This window comes from Galeopterus variegatus, unplaced genomic scaffold (genome assembly GCF_000696425.1).
Source record: "Galeopterus variegatus unplaced genomic scaffold, G_variegatus-3.0.2 Scaffold1613, whole genome shotgun sequence".
Taxonomy (NCBI): Eukaryota; Metazoa; Chordata; class Mammalia; order Dermoptera; family Cynocephalidae; genus Galeopterus; species Galeopterus variegatus.
Window position 1 is genome coordinate 242886 of NW_007727724.1, and position 23794 is coordinate 266679.

Genomic DNA, 23794 nt, shown 5'->3' on the forward strand with positions numbered 1-23794 from the left:
GAAATACCACATGTTCTCACTTATTGGTGGGAGCTAAAAGTAAATAAATAAATTCACACAGACACACACACAAAAACCGGGGGGGGGGGAAGAAGACATAACAACTACAATTCCTTGAAGTTGATACGACAAGCAAACAGAAAGGACATTGTTGGGTGGGAGGGAGGAGATGGAGGAGGGAGGGAGGTTTCGGTAATGGGCCACAATAATCAACCACATTGTATATCGACAAAATAAAATTAAAAACAAAACAAAACAAAACAAACAAACAAACAAAAAACAGTACCATTAAAAAACATCAAATAACAAAATGTGTAAGACCTTTATAATGAAAGCTACAAAGCAATATTGAGGGAAATTAAAGGAGACCCAAATATATAGAACAATATACACTATGTTTATAAATTGAAAGACTCAATACTAAGAGGTCATTTCTCCAAAAATCATCCTATAGATCCAAAACTGCAACCAAATTCCCAGCACATTGTTGTTCTTTTCCCCCAGAAACTGACGAATTATAAAAATTCATATGGAAATGAAAAAGTCAAAGAATAGCTAAGGAAATCTTGAAGAAGGACTGTAATGCTGGAGGATTAATAGAATCAAGACTTGCTAAAGCTTTAGTCATTAAGAACCACAGTATTGGCCCAAGGATAAAACAAACACGCACACAAAAAACAGCAACCAAGGAAACAGAATGGAGTCCAGATCTAAAAACAGATCCATGCACATAAAGTCACTTGATTTATGACCAGTGTGGCACTCCAGAGCAATAGGGAATAGTTGACCTCAATTAATGGTGCTGGGTCAACTGGTTACATATATGAAAAAATGTACCTTGACCTCTACTTCACATCATACACAAGAATCAATTCCAGATGGATCACAGAAGTGAGTGAGAAAGATAACACAATACTTTAAAAGTAAACGTAGAACATCTTGTGTTGTAGGAGTAGACAAAGATTTCTTAAGCAAAACACAAAAAGCACTAGACATGATGGAAAAATAATTCATAAATTGGAATGTACTAAAGTTAAGAATGTCAGGGACTTCTGCTTCCAGCCAGGTAGGAGTAACTGATACAAAACTTGCTTTCTCACCAAAACAATTAAAATATAGCAGATGGCAGCAGAGGACTGTGATTCCGGGGAGGAGAGAGAGGAGTTGCTTCCTCTACCAAGGAGCACTTTTCAGATGGCGGCCCAGGAAGGGGGAACCTAAGCAAAGTAGGTGGTCTTGCTAAGTTAAGGAGGCAGATATTAGAATTTGGGGAATATGGGTCAGCTCAAATTTGTAAGGTAAAGTTCTGGAAAGGAGGGAGCTACTCAGAGAAAAATCTACTAAAAATACATAACAAGTTATCAGTATCAGTGTAAGTTCTGCTCCCCCAACCTTGTTTTCACTTTTAATAGTTTCTTATGACTCTTCCTTTATGTTTCTTTATGTATATATAAGCAAATACAAATACACATTATTTTCTGTGGAGTATGTGTAAAGCAAATGTACTTCATGGGGCCTGGTTTTCCAAAGCCTTGCAGTTTCAAATATTGACCTCGCAAAGGACCGGAAAATTTCCCCAGGCTATATGGTCTCTGTTGTAAGATAAAGAATTGTAACACAGCAAGGTTGCTGGCTCAAAGACAGGTTACTGATTGATATGTAAAGATACTGGGAAATTGCTGTAAGAGGAGAATGTTTGCTAAAATCAAGCTTTTGTTGCAAATTGCACTATGGAATGTGACCTTGCCGGTCTTACTGAATGTTACCAGTTTCTATTGTTAAACTTGTTAAACTGTACTTAGCAAAAACCCCACCTATGTTCTCTTCCTGGAACTTCCTGGTCTGGAGAATAAATGCAGGAAGAGAACCCCAATTTGTGGTTAATTTCCCAAATGGAAGGAATGCCTTGCTCTTGAGGGTTCCAGGAAATTAACCCCTTTTCAGGGCTCCTCACTACTCAGAAGAGATAGGCTTTGAGTAATCTTTGGCGGCTCCATCACCCAGGGGAAAAGGGGTTACAAATCCATGGGAGGCAAAGCAACAATTTCCCCCCTTTTTTTTACCCAAAGGCAGCATACTGTACACTGCTCTGCACCTTACTTTTTCCAATTAACAACATATCTTGGAGATCGCTCCATTTTCCACAGAATGCAACCTCTCCTTTTTAAGCCCCTTTAAGGCCACCTCTGGTTAGCAGCATGGCACAGAGAATGAACCACAGGCTAAGGGCCAGAAGCTATGGACACAACCCTGGGCACATTTACTTCCCATATCTTGGTATCGCTTTCCACAAAATGAGAATCTCAGTATGCTCCTTCCTCACAGGGTGGGTATTTCACGCATAAATTAGATAACAAGCATGAACACACGTGGCATATGTATAAAAGGAGGTTACACATCAAAAGCACCCCATGTTTACCTTCTGGACTCTTTACCTTAGACACCTGTTCTCTTCTCTGTAGGAGTCACTTTGGCCTTGTCATAAGCTCTCTACTGGACTGTAAGACCCTTCTTAGCCAAAAAAAAAAAAAATCACTTGAAAATAGCTCCTTCCCAACACTGCTTATGTAGTTACACATGAATATAACCAGTCATCCTAGCAGTGGCCACCATTCTTGCATCCTTGCATTCTTTCCAGAGAAACCAAGGTCTGAGCAGGCGCTCATGCTGCTGACAAGGAGCCAGCCCCAAAGGGCCACTCTCTGTCCACTATCCCAGGGTCCCCAAGCAGCCATCATGCCCCTGCTGTGATACATGCTCTGTGACAAGAGGACAGCACCAAGGGCAGCATGACAATGTCTAGGGGATGTGGAAATAAAAATAAAAGAAATAAAGCAAGATGTGGCTCAACAGCAAGAAGCAGGAGAGAGAAAATGTTCTCACTTTGAGTTCACTTTAATGTGCTCCTAAAACTCAACCTGTGACTGAAAATTGTTACCATCTCTGCTTCTGGCCCAAATAATGGGAATGACAGTGTTGTCTATATTTTATTGTTTTAAAGAATACATACCGAAGAGTTTCTTTTTGTTGTTGTTTCCATTCTGCATTAATGGCTAAGTCCACAGTAACTTTCTGTATGCAAGTCCCTCTAACAAAGTCTATAGAGATGAAAAGCTCGTTCACTTACCATGATCATCAAGGAGAATATTCTCAGGCTTTAAGTCTCTGCAAGGAAAGAAACAACAAAAAGCTCAGTTCTTCAGAAGTCAACACTGTGATTCCTGGTCACCCAGCAGAAATAACCACAGATGTGTCTCTACAGCAGTGAGCCTCAGGGAGTCCTTCAAGTCGCCACATGGCAAGACAAGACTTCTACACAATTCCTCTCAACAAACAACTTACACATGATGACAGTGTGAAATGAGCTGCTTGGTACAGTGAGATGTGAAGACAATTCAGGGATTAAATGTGCAGCCCAGCTGTGAGGAGAGCAATTATTCCTTAACGAACATGGCTCAATTTGTCTTAACATTAATAGACACACAGACAAAAAAAGAAAGATACAACAATCACAATAATTCCTTAAACTTTCAAAAGGAGAGAACAGAACTAAGGACACCAGAGGTGGGAAAGGGGGGTGGAGTTAGGAGAAATTGGTAAAGGGCCACAAAAAAAGGTTTACATTGTATATTGATTTTAAAAAACAAAAAAAGATGTTTCTAGCCAAAAAAAAAAATTTTTTTTTTAAGTTTCAACAACGGAAAATGTCCCATATTAGAAGACCTCAGTTTGGGGGTCAGGCAGATACGATTCAAATCTCGGCTGTGTGCCCTTAACCTGCCTGAGCCTTAGTGTCTTCTCCTGTGCAGTGGAGAGATCCTGCTTGCCACACTTCATGGGGTCACTGCAGGGTCTGGCTGAGATCATGTCCCAGCACATAATAAACAGCCGTTACTGTCATCTGAAGCTCACTGTGAAGGTACAGGGATGCCACAACTTCTAATAATTTTAAATCATAAAGACTAAAATGTCTTAAATGTAATAATTCAAGTTACTTATTCATTTTTTCCCTTTCAGAGAAAAAAATTATTTTAAAGGACTTGTATTTAACTCTGATTCACGTGTGGCCCCAGCACAACATTCAGCTTCCCTGAGCATTACCCGCCAATCTACAGACACATCACTAGAACCCAGGAGGAGGTCTAAAGCCAGCAGAGCTGAACAATCGCCCCAGAAATAACGCAAGAGCAACTAGGGAAGCAGATGGGAACAAAGGGCGATGCGGAGAACCTAGGCCGGCACTCCCCAGTAAGCTCAGACTCAGTCACGGTGAGAGATCCTCAGCTCAGCAACCACAACCCCAGCGTGACAGGAAGGCCTCTGCCTGGCAGCTCGTGTGGATGCGAGCATGCGCACATGGGCAGCTGCACAAGCACGACCTCCAGGAAGATGCCGGGGAGAGGGGCTGGGGGGCCGGCGGAGGCCCGTCTTCTGTGCTGTTTGCGTTTTCTATCCAAGGGCTCCTGTCCTGCGCTATGTGGACGGTGGGACGACGAGCATTTTTGTTTTTTCCTTCATTCTTTTCTGTAGTAAAAAAATCCAATAAATGTTATCGAAAACTAAACAACCCTTCTTGACATGGAATTTCCACTGCCGCCTTGACTATCCAGTCCTATGGTCAACATCAACAGAATACATGCCCACCCCTCTTACTTTATGTGTCTCATAGGACCACCTGAAACCTCACTGCTCGAAGTGTCCGGCATTGCTGTGGAGCTGGTCAGAATGCAAGCCTTGGGCCCAACCAGACCCAGGCTCCATCTGGCCCTCGAGGCTGGTCAGAGAGTGTAGGAAGCCCAGCCCTAGCCCCGTCCCTCCAGTTCTGCATTCAGCTGTTGCAATCAGCAGCAGGTGCTCTTGCTCTAAGAAGTACCTGTATATATTTCACATAATAATAATAAGAGTAGTAGTAATATCAGCTAACTCACTGAATGCTCACTGTATGCCAAGACTTGTGCATTCTACGTGTACTATCGCCTGTAACTCTCACAAAAAATCTTCAGAGTAGATATAGACAAGAAAGGTATACTCTTGAGGTGCAGTGAAGTTGATCAGGTCCCACAAATGCTAGATGACAAGCTAGGACAAATCCCAAAGTCACCCCGACTTATACCCTTCCCTTACTGCACACTGGGTTTATGATAGTAAACAAGCACCACGGCTTTGGGCTGCAAAGTGTTCTCGTTTCTTGAAACTTCCCCAAAACTACTTCTCCAGGCTTTAAATCAACTTAACAGTTCTCTTCAATCTTCCTCCAAGCATGGGCACAGGGTGCATAGTGGAGGGGACACCAGATGTCACATCAGGAGGCCAGGACATCAGCTTCATTTCAGGCCAAGTCACTCCACCCCCTTGGGCTCAGTTTCCTCAACTGTCAAGTGAAGGCTTTACTAGACAAACTTTTTTTTGGTTTCCTTTGGCTTGAAAAGTGATGATCTAATCACAATTTTAAGCCAGGAAAACTAACTTTAGCATTTACATGAGGGTCTGATCAGAGGGTTTAAGGAACAGGAAATAACGTTGTCTTCTTACTTTTTTACAGTTAACCACCCCCCCACCCCCCCACGCTGTCCTGCTGGCTTGTATGTACCTTGTACGGACTCTTGTGCTCTCAGGCCATTGAAAGGTCGTCCTACACCTCCAGTGTTCTGGCTGGGCAGCAGCTCACTTTGCTAGCTCTGTGCTCCTTCTCTTCCTGTTACAAAAATTCTTTCCCATCTGGATTCCATTGTTCAACCTGCTATTGACTCTTGAATTAATCATGAAATGGCAAAATTCAAGATAATCTCTGGAGAGGAGGTGTTGACCCGCTGCCTGGTGCACAGCTCATCTGTTGCCTGCTCCTCCCTCATCCTGGCCATGCCTGCCATCTCCGTGACGCAGCCCTGTCACGCAAAGTGCTGTTTTCCACCACTGCCTCACTCCTGAGGTCACTGGTCCTGCCAGTTAGCCAGCCTCTCTTAGGGAGCGAGACTGTGCACAGACAGATAAGAATCAGACTGCACAGGAATCGCTTTGCATCAATATGATGGACAATCTGCTTGGCACGATTTGGGAATAATGTGAAGAGAATTGCACAGATTGGCACAAGCACTCTGGTGTAACTGCAACTTTAGTGTGGCCTGGATATTTAGAACATGGTCTTGAAAAATAGCTCTGCTCCAGTCAAAAGGCATTGAGAGCACTGGGGTAGGGAGGAAAGGAAGCCAAGGCAGACAGTAGCTCTGCTCCCTCCCCAGTGTTCTCTCAAATAGTCTTGACTAAGGGAATCAGCTCAGCAGGGTCAGGGCAAGACTCTAAGGTCAGAGTCAATCAGAGGCCCCTTTCCAGAGACAGCCAGACAGCCAGAGAGCCAGCAGGAAATGGGTTTGTCAGCTACTACTGTGTTTAGAGAAGCAGACAGCAAGAGGCAGAAATTTCCAGGGGAAGAAGGTGGCTCACATCCTGGTGAACAGTTCTTATAAACATTGAAATCTGCCATTCTTTAAATTAATTTTAAAAGTTTCAGAAAGGGTAGAAAACAAAAGAGCCTATCCTTCAAAGCACTCCTTGTAAATTATAACTAGGTCTTCATTTACATGTTCACTTGCATACAGCTAGCTCTTCTGTGCTACTAGATCAAAAGCTTCCTGAGGGCAAGGACTGTGTCTGTTTTGCTCCCCAGAGTGTGTTCACATGGCTCAGGATCCGGTATACATCTGGGACTCCATGTGTTTCTTGAATGAACATGTGAACCTTTCGGCTACCGATAAACCTAATGTGATAGCAGTACTCTGTACTGTCTAATGGCCTGAATGACCCAGCTTGCTGGCCCAAGTCTGAGAAGCCCAAGCTCACCACTCCTCCCTTCTCACACTATTCTCCTGCACATCACACTCCCTTCTCCTTCTTACAGTGGGGAAGATGTCATCTGCTCTTACATCCACAATCCATTCACTAGAAAAGGAAACCCAATGCACAGATAAACATCCACTTTTTTTAAGTAAAATTTCTAATGATATTCTCTCTTGATTATTTTCAACTATAGCATTCCAGATGGGTAAAAAATTCATGGTTTGCATCTTATCTAATACAGGAAGGGTCAAGTTTCTTCAGAAATGAACACTCCAATGAGACTGCCAGCGAAGAGTTCAGGTTTCCCCTTTTGTTACAGAAGAGGACAGAATGCTAGACCTCCTTTGGGTACCTTGTCCCCCAACTCTCTCTCTGCTCTGTGAGTGGATTCATGATCCTGACCTCACAAGACTATGGGGAAGATGAAATGACAATGCATGCCAAAGTGCTCTGAGAATGCACATGAATGTTGTTGGTGTTGATTCTGACCACCTCTAGCAACATTTCATTATTCACATCACACTGTGTGGCTTTCTTTAAACACAGTGATGCATGGAAACAAAATAAAAGGGCATGCACCACAAGCTTAACTGGTTCATGTCTGAGCTCAAACTCTGCAGAGATCATCCTGATGGAGCAATTACTTTTTGGTTGTTCACATTAACAGATGCTGTGTAACCATACAGAGGCAAGCCAGCTCCAGCTCACAGGAGAGGACAGGTGAGGAGCACATCCAGCACACAGGAGGTCATGACCTTGACGGTCCCCACTGACATGCTATTTGCAGAAAATAGGTGCCACAAGAAAGACTTCACACTGAACACACTGCTACTCCCGAAGTGGTGGACTGACTCCTGCCTCCTGCCTTAGGTAAAGTTATATCTTAAAAAACCCAAAACCCTTCCTAAAAGTCACCCTAATCACTTTGAATCTCACATATCCATCTCACTGCGTAACATCACTCTCTCAGAACAAAAAGGTGATTCTTGATCCTTCAAAACACTACCTGTCAGCTCTTTCCTCGCTTCCATGAGCAGTGCAGGGTCCGCATACATTTATAACTAACAAAAGATGCCACAATTTTTATAAGTACAGTGTCAGAGAAACTTCTGGCCTGAACCCTGTGAGAGACCATCTAAATTTACTTTTAGTACAAGTGAAATATCTTTCAGCATTTGATAAGTCTACAAATAATTATCCTACATTCCACAATCACTTTATAAGTTTGTAGACTTATTTGCAAAAGATTACACAAAGTTGACAATGCACAGACATGTCTTGTTAAGGTTCTGGATTATAAACTCTACTTCCACAAAGATAAAGCAAAATAATCAATTCAATGGTTAAGAAAAGCAGCAGAATTTAACTCCCAAACTGAGAACTGGCTTTGTAACCTAAACAATCCACACAAAGAGAGAATGCATAACAGTGCCAAACCTGAGTAACTGCGTAACAACTGAAGTCCTTATTTATCCACTAAATATCTGAAATTGGTACCAGTTAGAAATTATAACCTCCATATTCCTAAAGATAAAAGAATTACAAAAACAGGCTTGACCCTCTATTATACAAACTCCAGCTTCTGCCTGATAGTGACATCGAGGACAACTTATGATGTTAGGGGGTGCAGGGGGCCTTCATGACATTAATCTGAAATTGCTTTTTCTCTGTACTCATTGTATACATCTACAAACAGCATTTTTAAAAGTCATTTGAAACTCCAGAGGCAACAATTTCCTTTTAGACTTTTTCATGATAAGCAGGCACAAATGTGTCACAGAGAAGTTTGAGAGTGAAAACACTCGGTTGGACTGAAATAGATGCACATTTGTCTCGCTGTTTTGTTTTACATGAAGGGCTGACTTCCTAGATCAGGAACGGCTATGCATTGAGAAGTGTGACACTTGTGTTCTCTCAAGACCCTCTCCCCATACACACACTTTATTTCATTCATTTGCTTTTTTCCTTTGACCACCTGAGATCTGAGCATTTGCTTTTTTTTCCATTGAATATTTTAGACAAAGTGTGTTACAGGTAGAGGTATCTGAGGGTATGTCACAAACTACTACAGCCCCAAAACCACACAACCTCTGCCAACAACACCGTGCACCCCTGCTCCCTGCTTCTAGCACCGGCCTGGGCCCCTGGAGTGTTCCTGCCACAGGAAGTCTGGCCCTCCTTTTGTGACTTGTTAATCTGTTTCAGGCATTTTATCTAAACAAATGGAGGAGGATTCTAGAGAAAAAAAAGACAAAATACTCCAGGAAAATGATGCTCAGAATAAAAGGCCCTGTGTAACACTGTGGCGTGAACTAACTTCCTAATCTCTTCTCCATGTAAATGACAGATGCTAAAGGGCACAGCCCAGGGTCTGGGAGGCCAGAGAGCCTGAGCATTGCTTCTCCTCCTGGCCTCCTGACGAGCCTCAGTTCAGGGGACTGCCCTGCCCGCTTCCTCCAGGTCTCTCTCCTGGAAGAGCCAGCCCTTCTCCTTCCCCCGCTCTCATCTTGGTAATCTTTCTGAGCTCCAGGTTAAGTCCTAGCTCCCCCAGGAAGCCTCCCATGATGAGGCCTGGGCCTCATTTAAAGCCTGAATCCTAGGAAGAATCTCAGGCATATTCCACTTAATTGCCCACAAAGTACAGGTATCACCTGGGCAGACTCCTGAGCTGTGCTGCAGCATCTGTCCCAGAGCTTCTAGGGGAGGCCCAGGCTTCACAGCTGTACTTCCCCTCACCACGCCCCAGGCAGCTGTGCTTCTCCAGGTAGATCCCTGGGGACAGTGAGGTGGCCTGAGGCTTACAATTCTGATTGGTAACATCTTGTTTGCTAACGACTGCTTGAAGCCCTGCCTAAATTGCCTCAGACAGATATTCCTCCTCGTTCCTGACCTTCAGACTGCTGAAAAATTAAAGCATTTTTATCCGTACTGCAATAGGGAAGATCATCTTTCTGGAACCTGGTTTGATAAAAATGGTGAAGTGGCAATCTCTCAAAACAGGAAAGGACACAAAAAACCTTTCCTTGGAGGCACGCAAGTAAGGCTTTAAGAGGTCCTTGGAAAAAAGAGGGCACAATTAGAAGCTTAAAGCCACCAGTCATTCATTCAACAAATACTTAGTGATAACTGCTGATGGCAAGTACTGTGGACACAGCGGTGGACAGGCAGACATGGGCCAGCACATAGTGAGTGCAGGTGACTGTGTCTTGCCTCAGCCTGGAGGGCAAGTGAGAGCCAAGGTTAAAGGATGGGGGAAGTGGGAATACTCTAGCCAATCCAGTAATTCATCTTAAGACTGTAGGCAAGCACGGGGGGCTTAACTGTAACCACCTGTAAAACTGTGACTTACTCCAGGAGCAATGTAGGAATCAAAACTCTTACAGGTTTGTTCCATGCTTCAGAGCCACAAGACTCACTCTAAGTAACAGCACCAAGGGATCCTCAATTCAGACGACTCCCTATATCTCTAGAGGAATCTTGCCAGGGCAACAATCCACCCCTTGCTCAATGACTCAAGGTGGACCACGTCAACCCCAAAGCTGCACCTGGTATCTGGTCCTCCGCAGATATTTAACTTGCCTATGGGACATGTAAGACAAAGGAAAGTCGAAAGCCCATCAGAATAGGGATAAGTAAGATCGAGGACTTCTAAGACGCTCACAGTGTGGCATGGCCTGCTCTGAGAGAAGACAACTACGGAGTACTGTGGGGACACTGGAGAGGGAGTGCGCACTCTGCTGCCAGGAAGTGGGACATCACTGGGCTAACTCTGGAAAGACAAGCAGGAGTTTCTCATAATGACAGGAGACAGGATGAGAGGCTGCAGTGAAGAAGGGCACGTAGCAGAGGACAAGAACGTGCAAAGGCACAGAGACCTGAGGACACATGAGGCATACTGGAAAAGGCAAATATGCTCATATAACAGGGTAGAGGGTCCCATGTGGCAGCAGCAGGACACAAAAGAGGCTGGAGAAGTAAGTGGGGAGCCTCATCATAAAGGGTCACAAGGGCCTGGCTTACAAGGTAACAAGGGAGACACTACTGGGTCCCCAGAGGGAGGTGATATGACAGGATCAGAACTGCATTCAGAAAGACCTTGTCAGCAACCTCATGGAAAAGGACTGGGGCAAGACTCTGTCAAGGAGACCCGTCAAGTTTCTACCTGCCAGCTGACCTAAGGAAGACAGGAAATAAGCCTGTAGCCCCAGAAAATATGGTGACCAACTGGATGGGGAGGGGGAGGGCAAGAGATATACAGGTCCCTCTGGACTCTAGCCAAAAGGTTGAGACCAGGAATATCTATTAGAGAATGATCTGCACATAACTAGCAGATGAACCCACACAAGGGAATGAATGAAACAGCCCAGGGAGAGTGACTAAGAAGAGACTGGAGACCAGGAATGCCAGCATTTAAGGGATAAATGGAGGAACTGTTTTTCCTAAAATGTAATATACTGATTAAAACAAACTATTAAGTTTAATTTGATTTTCTTTACTGAATTTGAAGATGAAAAAAAAAAAAAGAATATATTATTTTAAGAAATTTGTTATGTTATTTTGGTGGGACACACTGAATATCCTTATTAGAACTGTCAAATTATCTAAGAATCTTGGAAATAGGCTCTTATGCTTATGTGAGTAGCACTATCTTTATTTGATTAATAAACTTCTGCTTCAAAAAGACAATTTATTAGAGATTAAAGAGAAACTAAAAAGAAAACCAAGGTCACCTCTGATTGGCCATCTTTGCAGTGTGAGTGACCACCAAGGGGTTCTCAGCTGCTCTCCTGCCCAGCCCCTAGGTGGCCAGTGTGAAATGGGGGAAGCCTAGGGCTCGGGAGGAACAGGCTTTGAGGCTCATGGGCTCCAGCAGGTAGCACCATTCTTACCTGTATACAATTCTTTCCCTCTGTAAATCTTCCAAGCCACAACACAGCTCTGCAGCATAGAAAACAGCTCTCTGCTCATCAAAGCCGGGATTGCCCAGGTTGTAAATGTGAAACTTCAAATCCCCTCCATTCATAATGGTTAGCACCAAACACAAGGCATCTTTGGTTTCATAAGTGTAGGCTAAACTAACCTAAAGACAACATCATAAAAAACAAAGCACAAAAAAGCCCTGCTCATTCCTTGGTAATTTACTCTATTTGCTAAAAATATTTCCATAATCCATGTTGGATTTATAATTAGAACCACCCATGGGTGGCTGGTTAGCTCAGTTGGTTAGAGCATGGTGTTACAATACCAAGGTCAAGGGTTCGGATCCCCTTAACCAGCCAAACTCCAAAAATAAATAAATTAATTAATTAATTAATTTTGAACACTCAAATAATATATGCTTCAGAGAAATGTACACCGTGTGAAACGTACCTCTTGGATCTTTAACCTATGGAAGATCTTACCGCAGCTCTGTATCAAAAGGAGAGAACTTTCTATGTCTCAGTGAATAGGTGGCAAAACTTCACAAAGACACTTCAGATTACAATTCCTCCAACTGTGCTCTAGTCATTTGTGCACCAACATTCTGTACGTCGGGAGCACCTGCATTCAGCACTCAAGTTACACCCCCACCAGCAGTGCAAGAGAGGTCCTGCTTTCCCACATCCTTCCAACACTTTGTATTGTCAATCTTTTTAGTTTGAGCTATCCTGATGGAGGTATAGAGGTATCTTATTGTGATTTTAATCTCCATTTCTTGGTATATGCAAATATATAAGAAACTTAGACACTTTTCTTACACTTTTTCATATAGTTAGTAACCACTTGTATCCTCTTTTGTAAAATGCCTGTTTTTTGCTCACTTTTCTATTGGTTTGTATGTCAATTCTCTCTCTCTCACGCACACACACACACACACACGCACACACACACACATCCTACTGGGATTTTAACTGGGACTGCATTCAACTCATTTAATCTACAGATCAACTGGGGAGAACTGCATCTTCATAGCACTGAGTCTTCCAATTTGGGGGCATGGTCTCCCTCGTTTATTTGGGCCTTCTTTAATTTCTTGTAATAGCATTTTATAGTTCTCAGTTTAGAAGTCTTGGACAATTTTGTTATATCTTTGCTTAGACTTAGATGTTTCTTGATGGTATCAATAAAATGTCCATTTTCTTACTTCTTTTTTTTTTTTTTTTTCCGGGCAGTTGGCCAGTATGGGGATCCAAACCTTTGACCTTCGTGTTACCAACACCGCACTGTAACCAACTGAACTAACCAGCAGCCCAAATGTCTATTTTCTAATTGTTTGCATCTGATTCACATCCTTATCCCTTGCTAAATCCTCAGTTGAAAATGTCCATTTTCTTTCTTTTTTTTTTTTTTTTTTTTTCCGGGCAGTTGGCCAGTATGGGGATCCAAACCTTTGACCTTCGTGTTACCAACACCGCACTGTAACCAACTGAACTAACCAGCAGCCCAAATGTCTATTTTCTAATTGTTTGCATCTGATTCACATCCTTATCCCTTGCTAAATCCTCAGTTGGTTATCTAGAAAGTCTGGGACTATCTCCACATACAATCACGATGTTTGAAAATAATGACTGTTTTTACCTCTTTTTCTTCTTTCTCTAACCTGAATTGCTTTCACCTTTCCCCCTATCTTACTGCACTGGCTAGAAACTCCAATTTAATGCTGAATAGGAATGGTGACGGCATGTATCCCAGTTCCATTCCAGATCTCATGGGAAAACTTTCAATATTTCCACATTAAGTATGATGTGTGCTAGAGATTTTTCAAAGAAAGTTTCCTTCTATGCCTGGCTCGCTTATAGAATTTTTAATCATGACATAGGATTGAATTTTATTAAAAGATTTTCCTGCACCTACTGAGACGACTATATGTTTTTTTCCCTTTATTTTAGCGATGCAATTTAATTTAAATTAGTTGGTTTCCATTCCTAGAATAAATCCAACTTGGTCACAATGTATTAAAACAGTAAGAAAGAAAATACCAGTTGCAGGTAGAGGGGGAGAGCACTGAGTACAGGGGAGAGGAGGGGACGAGGTGTTCAAGGAGGCCCTGCTGCCCACTGTGGTCATGGGCTGGCATGGAACACACCAGAGTTATACCGCAAGAATTTCTCACTAGTCCTTCCTTTGAATTAACAAGGACCCCTTACTTTCTCTCCTCTTGTGAATATTCATTTGAAATTCACTCAATACATATTAAAATAATACTGAGAACCTTCTATCAGCCTGCCTTGTTCTAGGGATTGGGTGCACAGCTATTCTCGTATCACAGGTCAGCAGGATATTGGGCAGGTGACAGATGACAAATGAATGAACACAAAGAAAACATCAGACAGACATAAAATTCCTGGAGGGAATGAGATCCAAGACAAGAAAAGAGGCAGCCACGCTTCAGGGAGATGGCACGGCCAGGTCCCAGGCTTGATGTGGGAGAGGGTGGGATGAGATGGGGTGACAGAGGCTGCAAGAGCCAGGTCCCCCAGTGCCTCAGGCCAGATCTGAGTCTAACTGTATTGTTAGTGTGATGGGCAGCCACTGGAGAGTTTTAATCAGGAAAGTGTATGACCAATTCAACTTTTCCAAAGACTGCCTGTACTGCTCCATGGAGAACAGATCGTGAGGGGCAAGAACCCAGGCAGAGGCAGGGAGTTCCAGGGAGAGGTGCTGTTGCCGTGGGTTAGGCTGACGGTGGGGATGAACGTGACACAGCATGGGTCAGAATCCACTAATCAACTGTAAGCATGGAGAGAAAAACAGAATCATAGAGGAAGAAAAATATCTGTCCTTGGGAGAGGCCAACAATACAGAAACCAAATTATTTAAATAGAATAAACTGTAACTACTTCTTATGTCTCTTTCACAAAGCTAGATGTGGATTCCTGTGTTTTGAAGTAGTTACATAAATATGTGCAAAGCAACTCCAAGATGAGCCCATTTTATTGAAGATTTTCATGATGCTGCATGTGAGACTGACAAATCATACACACGAACCCGTGCTATTAAATTCAGATGCTGGCTGTGAAGACATATTGTTTTGGAACATTTTTTCCCCAGCACAAAGTAGCTGACCTCAGTGCTGAGAAATAAATGACTTTGAGGAAGTAACTCCAACACCACAAATTATTTCACACTGTTCACACTCTCCTTCACCAGCCTTCTTACTGCAGTAGATGCTGCAGGAAATGTATAATTAGGTGGAGAGAAACGAGGTCTGGAGAAGAAAAACACACAGCGCACAGCCCAAAGCCTGGAATTGCTCCTCGAAACTCACACACCAGCTTGCCCAATGTTCTGTCCTCACCAGTAACAGGAACATTGGAATTTGAGGGCTTCATACAATTGCAATATGCTAGTTGAGGGCCTAAAGGCAAACTTACCAGATGTCAGAGAAAGGAAAAAGATGGAAAACAGACTGAAGCCAAAGAGAGGAGGCCCACATGAGAAGAAGGCAAGAGAAAGTATTTTCGAGCACATCAAAGTCACAGTGCCCCACAGGCTGGAGGTGACAGCAAGCTGAGATGAGCTCTGGCCGTCACAGGAAAGGAGAGAGCACTTCACCAGGAAACACCAAGGAACTTAGAGCTTGACAATCCTCTGTACACTCACTGGAAGGCGTGAAAAGCAACTGACAGAATGAGCGGTGGTGGATACGGATCATAACAAGGCAGTGGTCAGAAGCAGGGTTTCATCTACTTTATGTTTGTAGGGTTTGGATAGGAAAGAAGAGGCTGTTACTAAAAACAAAACTGTTCCCAGCACCTATCACCTGCTATCAGCGAGAGACAGCAGAACCCCACATAAAGTAAATCGAGAAAAACCCCAAATGACTTCTAAGGCTTGACCCAAAGTAGCTTAGCAGCAGGTCAGCTGATAAAAGTGCTACTAATCAAGCAATACACAGTGAAGGCTAAAAGGAGACACTTACTACAAATCTACTATGCACTTTCTCTAGGATTCTCTTTTCATTTAGAGCCATAGCTTCACCTTTCCTCTTCTTTATTCTTTTTTTTTCTAGCTTTTTGCAGGCATACAGTTTTCCTGTAGCTCGCACTTGACAGGCACAAACCTAGTTAAAAAAAAAAAAAAATTTACGTACACCTGACATTTCTTAGGCCACACAAAGAAAACTGTTTTCTTGCAGATAACCCTCTGTGGTAAAGACCAGCAACAGTGTTTAACGAGCCCAGACCACATCAATAGTGGACACACGGAGCTGCTCCCTACTTCTCAGCTTGTCCCTTCTTCTCAGCTTCTCATCAACAAAGGCCACTGAGAGAACCAAGCGAGCATGACGCTGTGCTTTATAAGCTCTAGGACAGGGTGCAACTGGAACTTGTTCAGAGGTGATCATGGTGCATTTGTTTAATTTAAATACGTCCAATATGTCTGTTTTATTTGTAAAAGAGCAAAAGCTTTAAAATATGAAACTAAAAAGATTGTTTTTTAATTAAAAAATTCAAGAATACAGGGAAATACATTTCATAGAATTCATATATTTTCATACCTTTATTCTATTAGTTAGTTCTTAAGGTAGTATTTATATATTACCTTTACATCATGAAAAGTTTCAAACATACACAAGTGGAAAGTATAAAGAGCCCCCAGGGACCAGTCCCCCAGCTCCTGGGTTATCAATAAATGGATATTGTGACTCTCACCCACTGCATGCCACAGACACACCCACATCAACCACCCCACACACACAATACTCCACACAGAAGATTACTTTAAAAGCAAACATAAGATATAATGTAATTGTATCCATCAATAAAATAATTTTGATGGTAAAAGTAATATGAAGTTCACTGTGGAAAATATTGGAAGTAATGAGGACAATGATAAAAACAACTCACCTGTAATTCCAAGACAACTATCATTAGTATCTTCCTAAACAGACTTCTAAGTCTCCCTTGGTACATGTGTATGTAAGAATGCATACCTGCCCCCCACCCCTGCCTTTTAGGGCAAAATTGGGCTCATACTATAGAATAGGTAATGCTTTGTAATCTCCTTTCGTTTTAAGGCAGAGGTGGAAGGGAGCTAGACATAACAGTCATTTGCTTCACACAACTATCCAGTGATCAGGGATTATTATTATCCCCTTGCTAAGGGTGAGGGCAAGATGGTGAACCCAAGATCACACAACTGGAAGGGACGGCCAGGAACTTGACCTCGGGTCTGCCCAATTCCGAAATGTATGCTCTTTCCACTATTCTCTGCTGCCTCTGAAACTGCGAAGGCAGACTCCTGCCCAACCCTCCACTGAGCTTGCCGCAGAACCTACACATCGGTTTTGGAGGACTTCAAGCACAAGCAAAAGAATGACTGTTGTCAGAATAAGACCAATTACATCTGCCCTTTCAAGACCACCGGAAGAGGTGTTAGCATCTGGAAAAGCAAGTGCACTATGGGAATCTGGACTGAAAGAGCAGAATATTCTAATAGGTCTCCAGGATTGCATTAGAGGCATAAAACTGCTAATTTTCCTGAAGTAGTAACTATGTTGACCAATTTCTTGCCATGTCAAACTGAAAATGTATAACAGATCTCACTTGTACTGTAATGCCTCTTGGGTCAGATTTCTAATTAATTTTAAGGCAATACTGGCAGCTTTTCCTTTTAACTGCAATATGGGAGCATGCCTGATTTAGATCACACCTGGGCAGTGTAACCCGCCTCTGACTTAAACATACAACATTAGTTACCCAACTGCTCTCCTGGCTCTTGGGGACTTAATACCCTTGAACTGAATATGATCACTCCAGGTAATTAACGAGGTAACCAACAATCTCTTTACATCACCAAACCAGAACTGCAGGCTATTCTCTGTCCACTCACCCCAGACCTCTCGGTCTAGGACAGCCATAGTATTTAAACACCACCTATCATGAATCTGTAAGTTTCCTTAGGATTTTTCCAAATTGACACATTTTCAGACACCTTTTGATGTAGGTACAAGGTACATATATGTCAAAACAGAGTTAGGTTAAATGAGCATATTTAATAATGTACTCTGTACTACATAAATTTTAGGGGTATTCCTAAATTATGGAAATAGAATAATGGAAATTCCACAACATGGAAACAGAATCTAGTCTTCTAATCTGGACAAATGGACTGAGCTTGAACACTGAGCACAAGAAAACAGCTTCTGTCAGAAATATTAAGTAGAAGTGGAGTCACAAAGATAGGAGATTTTTTTAAAAACTTGTAGCAAAGTACCTTTTGCTCAACGTTCCATCCTAATTCTCAGAGTTGGCCAAAGTCACTCCCACAGCGCACAATAAGGACATGAAAGCGCTGGTGAAGCTGAGCGTTGCCTGGAGCCCACACCTCGTGATGGCCTTGCCATCGGCCTATCTAGAAGAGCTGCATGCAGCTGGCACACGTTACTCACCTCTCCAAATCCGCCTTTTCCCAGAACTCTGTAATGTCTAAATGTGTTCTTTGTTACTGGTTGCCTAATCAATTAAAAAAAAAAGCTTCAGGTCTCACATCGCATTGTTATTTTAAAACAGAAAAGCCTATCTAGCTCCTGTCTTAGCCTTATTTATTGAACCATATTGCTCAAAGGGAATGCCCAGGACAAAGGGCGTCTGTAGTCAGGGACTGTGACACCCCCGCAGTGGGACAGCTCTCGACTTGCACTAAGAAAAACATGAGCACTTTTAAGATGGACTGAAAACATTAAAGCAAGATGCCAAACAGTCCAGTTATTCTTACTAACTAAAGACAGGTCTGCAATCAGCCCACACTAGGAAACATCAATGTTTTTAAGTCATGGCACAGTCTAGGCACACCTTCTTGACCCTGTCAGCAAGATAGTTGTCGTGGAAAACGACACATATGCAGCATGCTGTCCTTTGAAAAAAGAACCTCAAAGAAATGCTTATATCCAGCATCTCAAAAGAAAATGTATGAACTAGAACTGGAAACTTAATCCATCAATGATAATGGTAATAATAGTAATCGCACTAGTAGCAGCTAACACTTTCTGAGCACGTATTTTATGCACCAAACATCATGCTAGGCATTTCACTCATCTCCCAGGTGATTTTATAATTAACTCCATTGTACAGAACAAGGACCAGAAGCTCATAAAGGCTATGTTGCTTGCCTGAGGCCACAGCTGGCAGGAGGCTGAGCAGGGGCTTAGACTGCAAAGCACCACAAAGCCTCAGTCCCTGCATCGCGTCATGTCACTGTAGGTCTGAGACAAGCTTTACCATCTAACCACTGCACCAGCGGGGCTAACTGCCATTTTAAAAAGAGAGAACAGACTTAATTAAATCAGAAGAAAGTGTACAATACCTATTAATAATTTCTGTACAAAAATACCATATACAACTCCAGGTTTCCAACAGTATTTTGACAGTGCATCAATCAGTATGCACTACTATTGAGTTTAACATTAGAACATACCTTTCCAGCCATTTCCATTGTAAAAACTGGGAAAAATATGAGCTTTCTTGGTATTCTTCAAATGGTTTCCCACTTAAATAGTTATGAACAACTCTAGAAAAAGATTTTATGCAATTATATAAATTTGTTGCATTACAATATGAAAACTGTTTTAGTGCATTAACGAGCACTGAATATGAAAATCAATCATCACACACAATTCAATATATTGACTTTGCATTTATAGGAGTTCACACTAGGTTCTAATGCCATCAGTGAAAACAGCAGCAAAACAGCAACGAGAAGAGCAGTAAAACAGGACAACTCTTCTTGGGGAATGTGTCCATAGGAGGGTGCCAACTGCTCTGTCCTCAAGCAACATGCCTCCCCAGTGCAAGATTCAGTGAAAGAGTCACCTATACGGCAGCAGAGAGGTCAAGGGCATGAACCGCCAGAACACCTGGATAGGCAAGTCCTGCTTCTGTCACTCACTGGCTGAGGGACCTGAGGTAAGTTACCCAACCTTTATGGCCTCAGTTTCTCCTCCTGTAAAATAGGGGTAGTATTCATGCCCACCTCAAACAGTCACTGAGAGGGGTAAGTGGATGAGCCCTTCCAAGGCTATCACTGTTGTTATTACTCCCACGTCTCTAGCGCACATGCACAAGGACACGTACACACCCAGGAGAGGAATCTGAAGAACGAAGGAAGGACGGAAAGACGAGCCCCTCCCCCCTGGCTTCTTCAACATCCCAGAGCAAGGGAGGAAGAATTGTGATTTTCACCACAGTGCCCCAGGATGGTCTTAACCAGGGACCCAAGACCATACCTGTCCTGTCTGCCATACCAGAGGGAGGTGATCAGACAGGGCCAACATCTTTTTGCAGAGGAAATTTAAGTCGCAAACATTAGAATTCCATTAATGTGAATATCCAACAAGAATAAAAGATGGCTTGAAATTAAAAATCCTAGAGAACATCTACTATAATCCATTTTCCGAGGAGCAGTCTGAAGGTCAGAAAGGAAGGTTCTAGTCCAATGCCACACACCTGGCTTGCAGAAAGATGAGATGAAATCCACTTATCTGTGGGACATGGGACTGGCCACTGGATTTCTCACCAAAGGGAATAAACTTCTAAACCACTCAGCTCCTCATTGTGCAGAGCACCTATGCCTCAGGAGGAAGCCATGGGTAGACAGGAAGCCTTGTTTTTTATTTCCAATACAGTCACCTTCTTAAAGTATCACAGGTTCTAGACCCAGCCCCCCACGCCCTAGCATGGGCCAGGTGAGCCATCCCCTGCTGCACGTGAGCTGATTGAAGGCAGAAGTTTGTCTGTTACATTCGCCCACATACCCCAAGTGCCTAGGACAGTGCTTAGCACATAATAGACCCTAAATAAATTATTTGTTGAATGAATGAATGAATGAATTCAACTCTCTGTGGTTTGGTGCCCCACTTGAAACATCAAGATAAGTCTAAGATAAGGTTTTAAAACCTCCTTGGGCATTAAAACTACATAGCCTCCACAGCAGCTACTACAGACACATCCCTTCTCCTGAAATGTCCCCCCCACCCCCCGCTCCTGTGTCCCCAGCACATGGCCTCTCTTCAGGCCTGGAATCTGGCTTCTTTATCAAGCATCATCCTTCCTTCCACTAACAGTCTGGCACCTGTCCCCTCCCTCCACAACGCAGTTCTGACTGAGGTCACCAATAACCTACAGTGGTGGAGGGAGGGGACAGATGCCAGACTGTGTGAGCAGAAGAGTGATGGGTGTGGAGAGGGCCCACAGGCTCTCCAGTTATCACTCTGTCCACACTTCCTACCACCGGCCTTGCTGCCACGACCTCAGTCAGACCTCAGCAGAGGTTATGACCTCCAAACCCAGTCTCCTATGCCTCTCAGATGAACACTCAGGATTTAGCTGTCTACCTCATGGCTTCGCTTGGTGACTGAAACACACCTCCAATTTGACACGTCCCCATGCCCATCAGCCTCCTCATTGTTTCTGAAATCCATTCATTACCTCCACACCACTGTCATCGCCCTAGTGCAGGCAGCCCTCACACCTCACCTGAACAACTGCCACAGACTCTAAGGCCATTGTCTTGGACCCATTCTTCCTCCTTTCAAGCCATCCTCTAAATTGCAGCCAGAGCAATCTTTAAAAATGCAATGGATATGTCACTCTAATTGCCCTCTGAGCAAAGAACAAGCTTTCCCACGGCTCCCAGGGCCTCAGCCTCCTCATCTGTCAAACGAGTGACTATCTGCGCACACACACACAGCACTGCACGTTTGAGACCAGAGCACCTCAGAATCCGTTCTTTCTCCTGTGTGAATAGAGAAGCTGGATTTACCCAACGTTCTCTGCCTTAGAATTATCCTGTCCAAATTGCAAAGATCCAGAAAAAAGACATTTTTGGTGAGTGTTTAGGTTTAATAAAACATTCTATCGGAATCTTTTCATCCTAGACACGAGCATTTGAAAGGCTGACCGGAGAGGGCCCGGAGCCATCACAGGGATGCTAGGACACAGCAACATGACCCGTTTCAGTGTTCCACTTACGTACTGTACTTATTACTCTCCAGTCACCTCTTTCTAGTGCGAGTGATCATTTTAATTTGGAAAGTACTCTGGTAAGAACTTGTCTCATTCGGAGCAACCTCCTGCAAGCCCATCTATCTTGGGGCTAGCCACAGATAACATGTACAGGGCTGGGCACCAGCCACTTACCCAGTGCACTCCTCAAAGACTTTTTTGGAAGGGTTCTGCTTCAGTCTTGATCTACATTCTCTCACAACACTTGGAGGTATTTCTGGTAAAGAGGCTGCCAACTTATTAATACAGTACAAACCAAATACACAACAATTAGTTATTTCATAATTTAGCACATACAGAACCTAATGCTTATTATAAAAAATGAAAACATAAAGTGTAAAACACAAGTTGAAATGCCATCCGCACCCTCCACCCAGTCCCCTCACTGGAGTTCAGCCTGTTGTGGGAAGGAGGGTCTCAAAGAAGTGTCTGCACACTCATGTCCACTGTGGCATTATTCACAGCAGTCAAAAAGTTGAATGACACGAGTGTCCATAAACAGATGGATGGACAAACAAAATGTGGTCTATCCATGTGATGGAACAGTGTTCAGCCTTAAAAAGGAAGGAAATTCTGACACATGCTGCAACATGGACGAACCTTGAGGACATTATGCTGAGAGAAATAAGCCAAACACAAAGGACAAATCCCATATGATTCCACTTTTGAAGTACCTAGGGTAGTCAAATTCATAGACAGAAAGCAGAAGGGTGGTTGCCAGGGGCTGAGGGGAGAGAGAAATGGGGAGTTGTTGTTTAATGGGTACTGAGCTTCAGTTCTGTGAGATGGAAAAATTCTGGAGACTGGCTGCATTAACAATGTGAATGTAATTAATACCACTGAACTGTATACATAGAAATGGTCATGGTGATAAATCTTTTTATGTGCTTCTTAACTACAATTAAGAATTAAAAATCACATGCACACACACACACACACACACACACAACACACACACCCTCAGAAATACACACAGTTTCTTTTTCCTCATACAAATGGGAAAAATATACATGTAGATTTTAATGCTAACACCTATAGAGTGACCACATTTTCTTTAATGACTGTGTGGTTTTCCAGTGTTTGGGTTTTTCTGACTCTACTGAACATTCTAGTTGCCAGTTTTCCCACTTCAAACACACTGCCATAAACATCTTTGTACACATATGTTTCTACAGGATAGATTCCTAAAAATAGAACTGCTATCTCAAAGGATACACTCATTTTAAATGTCGGTATTTACTGTGAAAATGCCTCCAAAGGTGCTACCACTTCACATTCCCACTCACAGAGGCCCTAGTGCCAGTTCCCATCCTCTTTATGAAATTAAAAGGTAAGGATTGTGGAAAAAGAAAACACACGACAAAACCATTATTCAGGTTCAATGAAAAAAAATACTGTCTCCATGTTCAGCTGTACACTTAATTTGTCATTAGAAACAACAAACGTATTGCAGACTGATTTCTGACTGCGGTAGAGCCCAGTTACCACAGCAAAGCTTTGTGTTTTTTATAAATTGAAGCAGCTCTTTCATCAAAGAAACTGAACTACTGATAGAAATATGCAACAATGAGAAAACTTGCATTAAAAAGTCAACACTATTTTTATAATTAATAATGATTAATAGCTGTCATTTAAATTATCTCATACATTTGAGGCATTTTAATGTATGTTATTTCATTTAGCCTCACAACAACTCTGATGGATGAAGAGGTGTGGGAAGTTACAAAACATGCCAGTGCACCCACAGGAACAAGGGGGAGAGCGAGATTGAACCACACCCTGCCAGACCCCAGAGTCCAGTTTCTCTCTACACAGCACGGCCATGATAAGAACAAACGGGTCAATTCATTTTACCATTTAAGAAAAGAAGTCTGGTCATTCGTTTACTCAACAAATATGTGTTGTTCCAGGCACTGCAGACAGCAGAAACACCACAAAATTTTCTCAAAAACAAAGCCAATATTCCAACAGTCTTA

At 42.8% G+C, this 23794-nt stretch overlaps 1 protein-coding gene across 1 annotated transcript in view; it reads right to left on the reverse strand.

Moving 5' to 3' along the window:
• Nucleotides 1-23794, reverse strand: part of GRK4 (G protein-coupled receptor kinase 4) — a 74584-nt gene that overhangs the window by 20372 nt on the left and 30418 nt on the right. Inside the window, exons 5-10 of the mRNA XM_008577975.1 lie at nt 21954-22054; nt 19234-19326; nt 18209-18272; nt 15737-15877; nt 11724-11914; nt 3128-3165 (exon numbers count right to left, since the gene is read on the reverse strand). Coding sequence (XP_008576197.1) covers nt 3128-3165; nt 11724-11914; nt 15737-15877; nt 18209-18272; nt 19234-19326; nt 21954-22054 — 628 coding nt within the window. The remainder of the gene's footprint in view (nt 1-3127; nt 3166-11723; nt 11915-15736; nt 15878-18208; nt 18273-19233; nt 19327-21953; nt 22055-23794) is intronic.